Source organism: Xiphophorus hellerii, chromosome 10 (assembly GCF_003331165.1).
Source record: "Xiphophorus hellerii strain 12219 chromosome 10, Xiphophorus_hellerii-4.1, whole genome shotgun sequence".
NCBI classification, from domain to species: Eukaryota; Metazoa; Chordata; class Actinopteri; order Cyprinodontiformes; family Poeciliidae; genus Xiphophorus; species Xiphophorus hellerii.
In genome coordinates, this window is record NC_045681.1 from 20,790,270 (window position 1) to 20,803,088 (window position 12,819).

A 12,819-nucleotide genomic window follows, 5' to 3' on the forward strand; every position below is an offset into this window, starting at 1 on the left:
GATTGGTTGGCTTCCCCTCCCCACCCCCCGTGAACCACATCCGCTGTTTTGGAGGTGTTCTTTGCCTGGGCTTACTCTGCAACAGTCAACCGGATGGTGACCTGGGTGGAAATTATGAGGCGGCGTGGGAGGAGTGTTTTTGCCGGCGGGAAATGTAAAGAGCAAAACATATCAGTTTGCTACGCTTCAAACCGAAGGTTCCCACACATTTTTATGTAACTTCTTTTAATACACCGGCTTCCAGAACCAACTTTTCAGAGTTCTAATTGTTCATGTTAAAAAAACAAAATAATAATAGAAAAAGTCACTCTCCGATTTTATTTATTTGCATTTACCACAACATACAAACACCGGTTATTTTCTACCTTAGCCATATGCTCGAAGTGGCCGACTGTCGCCCTTCTAGAAGGGACATCCAGGGTATGCCCCAGTTGGTGTATCGTTTGAAATGACATGAACCCCACCCGTGAGCAAGCGCACAAAATTGCCCGGCCGGGTGAAAAATGGTGCGCACCCAATGAGAAGAGAGTCAACCTCAAAGCTATAACCAAGACTGTGATCCACTATGAAATGATGGACGCTAAAGTAGAGCGTGTAGAGGAAATTAACCGACACCTGTATTCTTAAACAATTTATTAACAGATCCACAATCGCAATGCTCAAGCTCCCAATTGATAAAGACAGATTGGTTATATCTGTTGACTTCAAGCTGTCAAAACAGTTTCTTGTGCAGTGCTCTAGTGACACCTAGTGGATCTGGCCTAAAAAAAAATAAAAAAATAGGGAGAAACAAACAAAAAAAACAACAACAGTGCACCAGATTGTGTTCGACTTCTCCACAGTGTCGAGATTCGTCGAGGGTATGTCCGTGTGTACAAGCTTCGCGTTTTATGATATCTACAATCTAACCAAGGAGTGAGAAGAAAACGATCAGCGCGGTCTTTACAAAATGTAGAATATAATCATATTTATTCCTCGTCAGCCAAAGATGCTTCACTTCATTCGTAATGCCCCTCCAGTTACGGCCATCATGCAGAAGAACCCAAAAAAACAAAACAAAACAAAAAAAAACAAGTGAGATTTATTCACACGCGTTTGGAACAGATAAGTCCAGTTTTTATTGGTGTGGTTTCTGTCAGCGTAGCTGTGGCGCTCCTGAACATTGATAAATAAAACACAGATGAAAATTTGATTTTTTTTTTCTTTCCTTTTCTTTTTTCCTTTTTCTCTAAGGATCTGTTATCCTTAAGACACGGTGAAGTAAGAATAACCAAATTAATCATCATTCCACACAATTAGGTTTTTTTCCTTGACCAATGTCCTGACGCAACAGAATGTTTTCTTTTCCTCTTTTAAAAAAAAAAAAAAAAATCCAACTCATCCCGGGAAGAACGTGTTGGGGTGGCTGTGGCGTTCTGTCCCTGTCCAAGGCCCCCTCATGAATAACTCGACGTTTTGCTACCGACGTCGTCCTCCTGAGATCCCATACTCTGCAGGAAAAGTGAAGAAGCAGCAGCAGCAGCACGGGTCAGAAATGTTTACCACGAAAACACAGAAGCCATAGCTACGTTCTTAGAACAAAAACAGATTAATAGTGGGGCTTTTCTTTTTGACACACTTTGCAGAAGAAACGCTCTCGGATTTCGCCACGGTTCAAATATAACTTTGACATTCCCGTCCAAATTATGCTTGACAGTAGTGTGACGTATTTGCTTTTCACTAGAGAACTCTGTCAGATTTCTCCAATTTTTGTGAAGTTTGTGACCTACGGGTGTGATTTTAGATTATTCCGATTATTCTCTCTTAGTACTGGTGTAAAATAACATAAAAAACTTGTAACTTTTATCAAGGAGTTGCTATAGGAAGGATTTCCTGTAGCAGTCTGTATTAAGAGTGGTGTGAAGAAGCCTCTGATAATTCTGCTGTTGTCACGATAACAAATTTCACGGGACGATAAACTGTCCCAGAAGTTATTGCGATAAACGATAATATTGTTCCTTTGAGACCATTTTCAACTGATACAACGATAGCGGCTTTATAGTGCAAGAACACATTTTCAGTTCCATATTGGACATTTTAAGCTATATCTAGCATTTTATATTAGTAATTATAAGTGATAGCATTACTAAACCAAAAGTATGCTCCATGTATTCCCCAAGTAATGAAGATTGGTACGTTAACTCTGTTTTTTAAAAGACTACAACAATTTCTAAATCCAGCATGTTCTATGACTGACAGAGGGGAAAAGCTCAAATAAACAAAATGGCTTTATTGAAATCTGCTTCACCTTCCTGGTCTGCTTAGAAAGTCTGGCTATTTAACTCCAGCTTGAATGAATATGTCTCAATATGTTGGAGAAAACATGCTTTCTTACTGCACTGAATTAAATAGCATTTTTTTTTACGAGCTTAACGTTATTAACATTCATATTCAGCTGTCAGGTTACGGAAAACAGGTATTCACGACTGTTATTCCGAATATGGCGTGCGTTTCATTTTATTGCTTTTAATCAGGCAATAAGTAGATAAAGATACTATTTAAAGCTACTGACTGTAAGAGTCAGGCAGGAATGCCTGGCAATGATGATGCAAAAGCTTAAACACACACCTCCTTGTTTGAAACTGCAGTGTAGTAACCTACTGGGTTTTTGGTGATCTAAGATGTCACTTCAGCAGTAGTGAAAATATATGGAAAGCCAAACGTGTCGAAAATGCTGTACTTTGTTGTGTCTGGTAGTAAACACTAGTAAATGGTGATTAAGAGGAACATGGCATCAGTCATGTCAGCGAGTTGTGATTGTTTAAATATTTTATTTTCTCTTTGGTGGATCAAAATTGATATGGTGTAAAAATTAAGCCCAAATGAACTGAATCAACCAATGCCAGTCATTTCTATTTTATCCGATTTTACTAAAAAAGTTGGTTCAAACGGGAAGGACATTTCTGAAACCTTTTTAATTCCAATTTTGAATCTGGGTTACATACCAAACTGTGGTTTGCGTGCAGTATTGCGCATATACTTGCCATATTCTAAGACTCAGTAAAGATTAGCTTTAGTGATATTAAACTCTTTAACCAGCTACCTCACCAATCCATGTTTAATCTATGGCTGTCCCAGTCAACACAGTGAGGTCCAGCTTAACAGCGTTTGGAACCAAATAGAAGGAAAAAATATATATATATATACTTTTTTTCCCCCCTTTTACCTTTCTTAAATTTGTAGGTACAAAATATCAACTCAGATAAAGACATTCAAATACGTCATAATATTGAGGTTTTTAACCCTTTATCTGATAACATGACATGTATGTTAAATTATTTTGATGATAATGTTGACTATAATTACTACAGAAGGCAGTAATTATAGTCAACATTTATTTTACTGATCATATTTAGACCATGTTGTAAAATGTTACTTTTTTTTATCAATTATTCTCATAGTACTATCATAAATTTTGCATGAACACAAGACATGTGTTATAACAGCCATCACTAATGCAGAATTCTGCAATAAAACACTCACCTTCTGCACAAACTGTGGGTTTACTGTAATTTCTTGATCCATAGACTTTAGTTTCTCATCCAGCTCTATACATTTCAACATCTGTAAATAAGAACAATGAAACCGTGATATGGATTATAGCAGCTTTAACCAGGATATTAAAGCAGAAAAAAATATCCACAGGCAGATTTCAGGATCACCTCTTGATCTATTTTGTGGAGCATTGCTGGGTTGTTGTATTTTTCGGGGTTGTCATGGAAACAGACCATACCGTCCTTTTGGTTAATGCTAGCATAGATCTCGCCATCTTCAATCTGAAATACACATTTATTATTATTATTTTCTTTTATACATGAACCGCTTGCAACGGAGCTCGTTTTTAAACTCGCGTTAAAATGTAAAAGAGAAAATATTTGAAACAGCTCAAAGTTGTTTGTGTGAACAGACTCACCATGTGTAAGACGTATTTCTCTGCTTCCTGGGGACCTGAAAGCTGCACTCGACTCGCCATGTCTTGCAAAGACAACGTCAGGAAAGTCTGCGGGGATCGGACGAAACAGGAAGTCACTGGAGACCCGCTGAAGCCGTTTTTGTAGAGAGCAGCAACTTAACTTTACTTTGATTTTTTAGCATTGCAGCAGCAAAACTGTAAGTGACGTACTTGATTATAGTACATTTGAAATAATACGAGTTTTTGGGAAATCAGTGCAACTGAAATTAAGTCAGTTTTGGTTTTATTCCTGCTGTATTATTGGTAATTTACTATTTAATTTTACCATTGTATTTTTTTAAAAATCAAACTTACTTTTATGTTTTAACTATTGTGAAGCACGTTCGTCGTCTGAGGTTGCTGTTTAAATCGTAATCTTTCAACGTATTTTCAGGAGTAGCACAATATATTTACCCCTAAATAAAATCAAGTTTAAATATTAATCTTGGTACATTAAACTTCGGAGCCCAGAATTAACTCATAAAATAACCATTTATAAAAGAAAACCATGCAATCTAAACTGTATTGTTGGTTAATCTAAGTATAATCTAAGTACCCAATTTAGTAAATTTTTGTAACTTTTAAAATTTTTTAAAATGGAAAACAGTGGGCCACTCCTAGCGACAGAGACACTGGATGTCACAGGCTTTCCCTGATTCCTGTGGAATATTTCATGAGTTTTTCTGAGGTCACTTTCAGGAACATGTTATAAGACTTTCTAAAAGCAGATTGAACGCAGGCTTCTAGTAACACATGTCATCATTTCAGGATAGGAAGCTGAAACTCTGGCTAAACTGTTTTTGAAATCATTTTTCTCATTAGCTATGCTTTGTCTCATGCGACTGAAATCTTTCCGCTGGTTTTGCTTCGTTTTATTTTGCTCCAGCTTCAGAAGAAAGAAGACTTGTCTTCAGAGCATGATTGGATATCTAAATCAACTGCTCGTTTTATGCTACTGCATCACTGACTTTACCTTACAGTTTAGCTTCATTTCATTCCATTTAAAGCCCGATTTAATCAGTGTGCATTTCCACAATTAAGACAATTAGTGCAAGTTAGTCACCCGGAGCCCCCCACCTTTGTTAGCCTCTGGATGTTCTTCTTGTAGAGGGAAGAGAGGCACTGCTTGACCAGGCCTGTGTTGTTGTCTCGTGTGAACGTCTCGTTGTGTTTGTTGACCAGGCTGCGCAGCTCGGCGGGGTTGTTGGTGGAGTAGACCTGAGCCAGCTCGTGGTAGGCGTTGCTCAGGGGCTGTGGGTGGAGGCGGAAACCACGGTTATAGCAGGAGAGGAAAACGGTATGCTCAGACTGGCTGATATAATTTCTTCACTTCCAGAAGTATTCATGCCCCATTTTTCACCTTTCAACCACAAACTTTATGGGTTTTATTGGGATTTTATGAGATAGACCAAAACAAAATCATGGGGTTTTCGGAGTTCAAGCTCAGTCAGAGAGTAAGGCAAAATGTATTTAGGTCTGGACTTTGACTAGACACATGAATATGCTTTCATATAAACCAAGATTTTTCTCATGTGGACCCAAAACCATCAAGTCACAGCATCGGCCAAAATCAGAATCGACAAGTCAGGCCATTTAAAGATTAGTGATCAGCCAGAAAACTGCTGCAACTCTAATTTCAGATTTTGATTTTTTTTTTCCCAATTTCTCCCTTAAACCTCACAATTAGGTGCAATTTTGTGTTGGTTTATCACTCAACATCCCAACAAAATACACTGAAGGTGAGACAAAGGAGAAAGTTGAACGGCACAAATAACTTGCATAAAATGGAGAATGTTAATGTTTTAGCTAAAATGCTATATTCTGGTAGCTGCTCTTCAAAGTACTCTAAAGAAGAAGAGTCACCCAGCAGGTCAGACATTGGACAGAATTTCTATCCACTTGTTTCGCTAAAGCTGAGAAAGCACCAGCGTCGTGATCCAGTTCCTACCTTGATGAACCTTCCTACTATCTGTGAAGTGTATTTGGGCAGCGGCTGCACTTTGCCGTGGAGAATGAGCGACACCAGGATGTACTTCTTATAGGCTTCCAACATGATGTGACTCACTGCCATGGCCGGAGTGGTTATTGCCTGTCGAGGAACACCAGACGGGTTAGTGTCCCCCTCGGAGCACGACTGGCTGCGACGTCGGACGAGCTAACGGGAGCGTACCTGTTCATAAAAATACAGTGCTCTTTCAAAGTTTTTCAGGCCCGTGTAGATCATGCCGCCGTAGTAGTAGTAACATAAAAAGTGCTTTGCGTCGTAGGCTCCGTTTTCCTTGCAGATGTCCATCATGTCCACCTCCAAGAAGGGCAGAGCGGGCTTGAAGCACTTCGCTAACAAGCACAGCTGCAGGAGAACGAGAGGAGGGTGAGGGCGGCGGAGTCGGACCGGACCGGACCGGGGGAGGAAACGGCCGACTCACCTGACACAGGTCTGCATGAACTGAGGTAAGTTGGTTTGTGTTCATCTGCATTTTGTCTATTGCCTGTTTTAGGATGACGACACCCCTCAAAGGCTGCAGAAGGAGAAGAAGATGGAAGCGTCAAATCAAACTGAAACTGCTTTAAAACGCAGCCAAATATTTACTCTGAGAAGAAAACAGAAAAAAAAAAAAAAAAACACCTCTCTTTGGTCTTGGAAATCATTCTAAGCTTAGAGTAAAATGACCGCCACATGTCAGAGCAACATTAAAAAGTAAAAAAAAAAACACCCACACACCAAAGAACTAGACCAGCGATTGAACTAGCAGGAAGTGGTGGTTTCATGTAGCAGCAAGCTAAGTGCAGCATGACTGATTTACTATTTCACCATAAGTATGTCAAGCAGACCCTTTGACTTTATGAGAAATGAACTCTGTCCTGTATGGAGCACACAATGAGCAGCTGGACTATAAATACAGTAAGTAGAAAGACGAACCCTCTGAAAAGGGTTTTACGAAGCTGCAAGTGTGCTGCAGCCGACAGGAAGTAAATCCAGAACTGAGAAGAGGAGCTGGGCTAAAAAAGCCGTAAAAGTTCAGGAAACAGCAAACAGCAGTGGTGAAAACAGAAATCAGAACTTTCCTGTCTTCATCAGCTGCCACAGCGCAGACTGCTGAGAGTCTGAGAGCCAGTATAACTCAATGTGAAACTGATCTTATCTAGCTCTGCAAAGGCCTGAAAATCTGCCACTGTCCTCATCTGCTCTGCTGTTACAGAGAACTGCCTGACTGACTGACTGACTGACTCGCCCACCAGGTCACGTCTGCATGTGCGATTAACAACAGTCACCCCACTAGTCGCTAACAGTGCTATATGACAAAAAATTATAACCTCCCCCTCCTACCGGTCAGGGCTGCGTGATATTAGAGAATCTTGCGACGGCGATAATATTGGGAAATATTGTGATGACAATATCAGTTATGCCTGTTTCCTTCTCTCCTGTCTGTCTGATCTGTGCTTCCTTTAGCATTTTTGCCAGTCATTTATGTCTTGTGTGAGCTTTTCCTAATTCTATTGGCTAAATGTTGCATGAGCATGAAAAAATACAACTTCAGAACTCATAAAATATATCAGCTCTCCAAACAGTCCTCAGGCAAGCGAATATTGCATACCACAACTACCAATTCATATTTAAGCCACTTAATAACTACTTAAAATTAAAAGATTAGTTCATAAAATAAGAAAAAGCGCAACTCATTACGTAGCTTCATCACAAATAGAACAATATATTTAATGACTTTTTCTGTTCGTTTCGATGGCTTCAATTCTGGGAAAACCTCAAATTACCTCAATTAGAAGATAAGAATATTACTTGAAACCAATAAAATATAATTTCCAATATAGAAACGATCTTTTGCATAAGTTAAAGTTTCAATATAAAATCAGCATCTCCATAAAGTTCATCAGCAGAAGGAAGCATGAAGACTTTGGACCACTAAGTCCAGTCCTTTATCCTCCGTAACTTCTGATGTTTCTGTTTCGGGACGAGACTAACAAATTAAATTACATTTTTTCCTGAAACTTTTCAGCTCAAAACAGAACAATATAAGAATTTTGCCGAAACGTTTACAAAAAGTAAAGCTCACCGAACGGCGTCATAAAGTCTACGATGTTTACAGAAGGAAAAGGTCAAATTCTCCACTCAGATGAGAACCTATGAAATTATGTCGTCTGAAGCAAGAAACCGATTCACTCGGATCTGCTGAAGCTCTTACCTGTTTCCGCTCTACTAGGGCGTTTGTCAATTGGTGGCAGAGGCCAGCAACTGCAAGGAGAGAGAAAATAATCATCGATATTTCAGAAAAAAAAAACAAAACAGCAGTTCGTTTTTTGATAAATGGCTCAGTAGATATTCAACTTTTTTTCCTACCGTTTTCAAAAGCTGCCATCATTTATTTATCAAGCATGCTGTAAGAATTTTGCTTCGGCAACGGCTGCCTGTTTACGGGTCGAAAAGGTCAGTGTCTTTGCGTCGCTACATTTTATTCTACTTCTCAAATTGTGTGTCACAATGTAGAACTATGTTATTATTTGTTTTTGTAGCCAAATTGATTCAAATATAACTTAGGTGAATGTGAAAACGCTTTTAATGCCAGGTGGGAACAACCAGATCCATATCTGTCCGTTTGTGTTCGAATCAATCAGCCCACAGTAGAAAAGGCACCGTGAGCGCCGCAGACAGGATGTAAACGAGCTTTGTTCACCGTCAAAGAGTTTACTTACAAGTGTCTGTTGCATATCTAATGTGCTCCCCATTACAGGTGCTGATGAAGAGCTGAACTTGGGAGAAGAGCGTCTCAAAGTCTGGGATGTTTGGCATGGAGAACTTCACGAATCTGAAAATAAGAGAAGGAGAAGATCAACTCTCGCCCTGCAGCGCAACCATGAGAAATTAACAACATTACAGGCCTCGACAGGAAACAACTAAATATCAACTAAACCAAAGTTTAGCTGAGATTCTTAATCATATGTAATATAATCAGAATTATGCAGGTATTAAACATATTTTTCATACATTTTCTCTGTATGAAAAAAGTTTTGTTTCTTTTATTGGGCTGAAAAAGAGAACGTAACATTCCAATTCCAATTCATTAAAAATCTTCAGCACATCTTTCTTTCTTTTCTAAAGAAGAGAATCAACCACGTTGTTCTGCTACCAGAACCTGCAAACGTCCAGTTTACCGGACGCAAACAGAGGAAAAACTCTGACTCACAGCACAGCCAGCACACCCAGGGAGTGCTCCTGGATGTCCAAGGCCCCCAGCACCGTGTCCAGATGGGACAGATTTTTGGCCAGCAGCTCCCCGCTCTTGTTGATCAACTCGCACAGCTGAGTCATCTGGCCTGGGAGGGGAGATTGACAGGGAGAAATTTAAACTTTCTAAAACTACAGCACTTTGGGGAAAAGAAAAACAAAAAAACATCTTAGATCCGGTTAAACTTTTCCACGTTTTTGTCACGTTACAACCACAAACTTGAATCCATGGTCAGAGGAACGTCTTTTATTTAAAAAAAAAAAAAACAATCTATGAGCATCTTTTCAAATCCGGTGACACCAATTTCCTTCCATAACCAATAAAAACACTTTACCTGAATTTTAGTTCCTGTTAGGGAATATCAGTGAGGAAAAACATGAAAGATGTGAAAAAGCTTTGGAATAAAAGCTAAAGCTCAACCAACTTGTAAAACAAATGGAGGAATACACACACATTTGTTGCCTTTTAAGGTAGAAATATTGGTAATGTGGTGCAGACTGTATTTGAAATGGTAAATAGAAGCATATTAACTGCAATGTAGTGGGAAAAAATGAATCAGGAACAAGTGACGGAGCTTGAGTCGGCTGGTAAAGACAAAGCAGAAGATTCAGCTCTAATTACAAAGTGTTGAATCTGACTTTTCAGATTTGTTTAGGTAAATACCTTTGAAAAACTACATATTTCCTTTGATCTTGTCTGTTGCAATAATTCCCCATAAAACACACTGATGTCTGTTCGTGACAAAAAGTGGAAAAGTGCAAGGCATTATTTTTTCCAAGAAAAAAAGAAAACTAAAGGACACTGGATTTATGTAATAACGTTAACTGTGTGTTACTTTCAGAGCTAATATAAGATGAATGCTTTTTTTATTCATAGAAAAAAAATAGCTAGGTTTTCTATATTTTCCCTCCTGATGAGTTATTACTTATAAAAGTAGAAAACAACGTGAATCACATGCTTGTTTTGTGCCAACCCGTTGCGAGTTATTTAAAACACCAATCGGCCGGTCAGATGCCCTGTCAAGGCCTTGCACAAGGGAGGTAAAGCAAAAGCGACTGACAGACACGACTTTCAGCCAATTACCTTACAGATTTTGCTTTAAAGACCAATCAGAGGAGGCCTGGGCGGGACTACCGGTAAGCAATACCCAGAAATTATTAGCTAGATCAAAAACAAAAAGTAGAATTTTGACATTTAGTTTTATGGGTCGTGGGGTTTGTGCGAGTCTTAAGAGTCACGAGGAACAGACGAACCACATGCCGAGAGTTTACGGGACTCTCGCGCCCCAATAAACTCGTTTTTGTGGTGTGTTTACATGATAAAGCAAAAAGCAGAGCTCTGAGCAGTCCTGCTGCCTGGCTATCGCCAAAGCATTAGGTAGCATATGCTAGCTAACTAGCTAATATTTCCCACTACGGTGAGTTTAGCGGCCCTACCTTGAGCAGAGAGCTGCCGCACGTTGTTAACAAACTGCTCCAGTGCTGAAGCCATTATTTCCTGGGTCCAAAGTGGAGGTAATTCGCAGTGTTTTTCATTCAAACGTCAGAAACAAGTCGGTCCGGATTGAGACAGGGGGCCACACAGCCGCCACTGATGGGGAAGCTATCGCGAGAACACAGGAACAGAACAGGCTGCTACGGGAGTAACGAAACGTAATTTTTGACTCTTAAAGTACCACACACACGGTTTTTCTCGCCTTTTTGTATTTCAAAATGAATAACAAAAATGCTGCAGCTGGTTTATGAAAACTTTTAAAAATGATTTTAAGGGACTTAAGATGGCGGACTACTTTGCTGTAGAAAAGAAAAAGGTAATGGTAAAAAAACTAAGCAATGCGGAAGCCACTTCTTTGATTTTAACAAAGATGTTTTTTACACTAAGAGCTTCTGTGTATATATATATATATATATATATATATATATATATATATATATATATTTAATTTCAACATTTACCTGTCCTGCACCATGTTAACCACAGCCCTACAAGAATAAGTGGGAAATGGCATAGACTACAAACAAGGGATGGACGACCATTTACCCCAGAAGTCAGAACTCATATAGGCAACAACTTCATTCTAAATGCATGGAAAGCCAAATTGGATTATACGGTTGTGGTTGAATGACCTTCAATGGAGTGTTCGACTTTTAACCAAGTTAAGTTGAATTTTCTGTTTAAAATGCAAACATAATGCATTGGATTTGTCTTGAAAGTTGGAGCTAAGGTCTGAGAATGACATCTGGCAATGACATCTGAGAATGACATTCTGGCTGAAAAACTAGCTGCTTGCAAAAAAAAAGAGAAAATCTAATTGGAATAGCTAAACATAACCAAGCTAACGGCTATAAGCCTATAAAATATTTCTCAGCATCTTTGTTTTTTTACATTCAAACCCGATGTCAGGTTCTACTCAACTTCTACAGTGATGACAGTTCTCCAAGGCAAAGTTTATGACCGATGAAACCTTTTTTTTGTGAAAAGACAACCATCACTAGTTAAACACAGCCATTAACTTTATTTCAGTTGCAATATAAAACAGCTAAGTAGTTGTTGAAGGCAGGCTCATCAGACAGAAAGCACTGATTTTAGATCCCCCAACCCCATTGCTAAACTGCAACAGTCATGTGTTACACTTAAAGCACACCGAGGAGTGAGCTCTCTTTTCTCTATAAACCATCTTGGAAGGAGCTGGTGTTGTGTCGAGTTGAGTTCCATGCTAGGACGCGTTTCTAGCAGTTCTGTCAATTCCTACACTCAATTGCGCTTCTCAACAGTTTTTACGGCCAACCTCATGGTGCATTCAAAAACACCACTCAAGCTTGGTCATTTATATTGAAATAACTTGAAGTTTATTTAACATTTGCTAGTGCACAATGCCACCAGGGCCTTGATAAACACTTCATGATTAATACCTTTGGTAGCTTTCAAGTAGTTCGCTGACATACATTGGTTTTATTAAATTACATTTGAATCTAAACATTTTAATTGTGAAATTATTCTACTATTCAACGAATGATTTTGTTTTAAATAAAAAAGTCAAATTGGTTAAAATGATTTCCACTTAATCCATATCAACAAGTTGCCTTTTATGTATTCATCGTGTTGGAGCTACTTATTTGGTCAAAATTTTTAAGTGGGTTGAATTCATTTCAAATATTTGTTTTTTATTACCTCATTTGTGGTATAATTCAAGTTATTTGAGGTAAGTTATTATTATTATTGTCAGTTTTTTTCTATTTAAGCAAGGCAAATAAAGCTACAGAACCTTTTCTATGAGTAAATGAGTAGGTAAAGGTCTGGAATGTACTGGGATGGGTGTATTGTTGTTCTTACAAGAGCAGGAAAACCGTCAGAAAACAACAGAAAAGTTATTTTTGTTGCTTGTCTGAATGGATGAAAACCATGAGACAGAATTTTCAAGCTGGACATTTGACATATTTTGCTTTACCTCTAGATATTGGCAAACAAAAGTATGCATCATAAAAGAAAAAACAGCATGACGTTTCATTTTCAGCCTTTCAATCATTCTTTACATAGTGACAATTCAAGAACACAGTAGCATAAAACTATTAGAAAATTAATAAATGA

At 38.6% G+C, this 12,819-nt stretch overlaps 1 protein-coding gene across 1 annotated transcript; it reads right to left on the minus strand.

Moving 5' to 3' along the window:
- Positions 1 to 618: 618 nt before the first annotated feature.
- Positions 619 to 10,850, minus strand: cops3 (COP9 signalosome subunit 3). The gene is made up of 12 exons (XM_032573648.1): positions 10,668 to 10,850; positions 9,190 to 9,319; positions 8,699 to 8,811; positions 8,191 to 8,240; positions 6,418 to 6,510; positions 6,162 to 6,341; positions 5,940 to 6,080; positions 5,069 to 5,242; positions 3,953 to 4,039; positions 3,702 to 3,815; positions 3,523 to 3,603; positions 619 to 1,490 (listed from the first exon to the last, which is right to left on the minus strand). The coding sequence occupies exons 1-12, from the start codon at positions 10,720 to 10,722 to the stop codon at positions 1,437 to 1,439; spliced, it is 1,272 nt and encodes a 423-aa protein (XP_032429539.1). The 5' UTR covers positions 10,723 to 10,850; the 3' UTR covers positions 619 to 1,436.
- Positions 10,851 to 12,819: the final 1,969 nt, after the last annotated feature.

Coding starts and splice junctions, on each gene's coding strand:
- cops3 (XM_032573648.1), bottom strand. CDS start 10,722: ATGGCTTCAGCACTGGAGCAGTTTGTTAACAACGTGCGGCAGCTCTCT. Junction 5,243..5,939: donor TAGTAGGAAGGTTCATCAAG/GTAGGAACTGGA, acceptor CTCCACCCACAG/CCCCTGAGCAACGCCTACCA. Junction 3,604..3,701: donor TCCACAAAATAGATCAAGAG/GTGATCCTGAAA, acceptor TCTTATTTACAG/ATGTTGAAATGTATAGAGCT.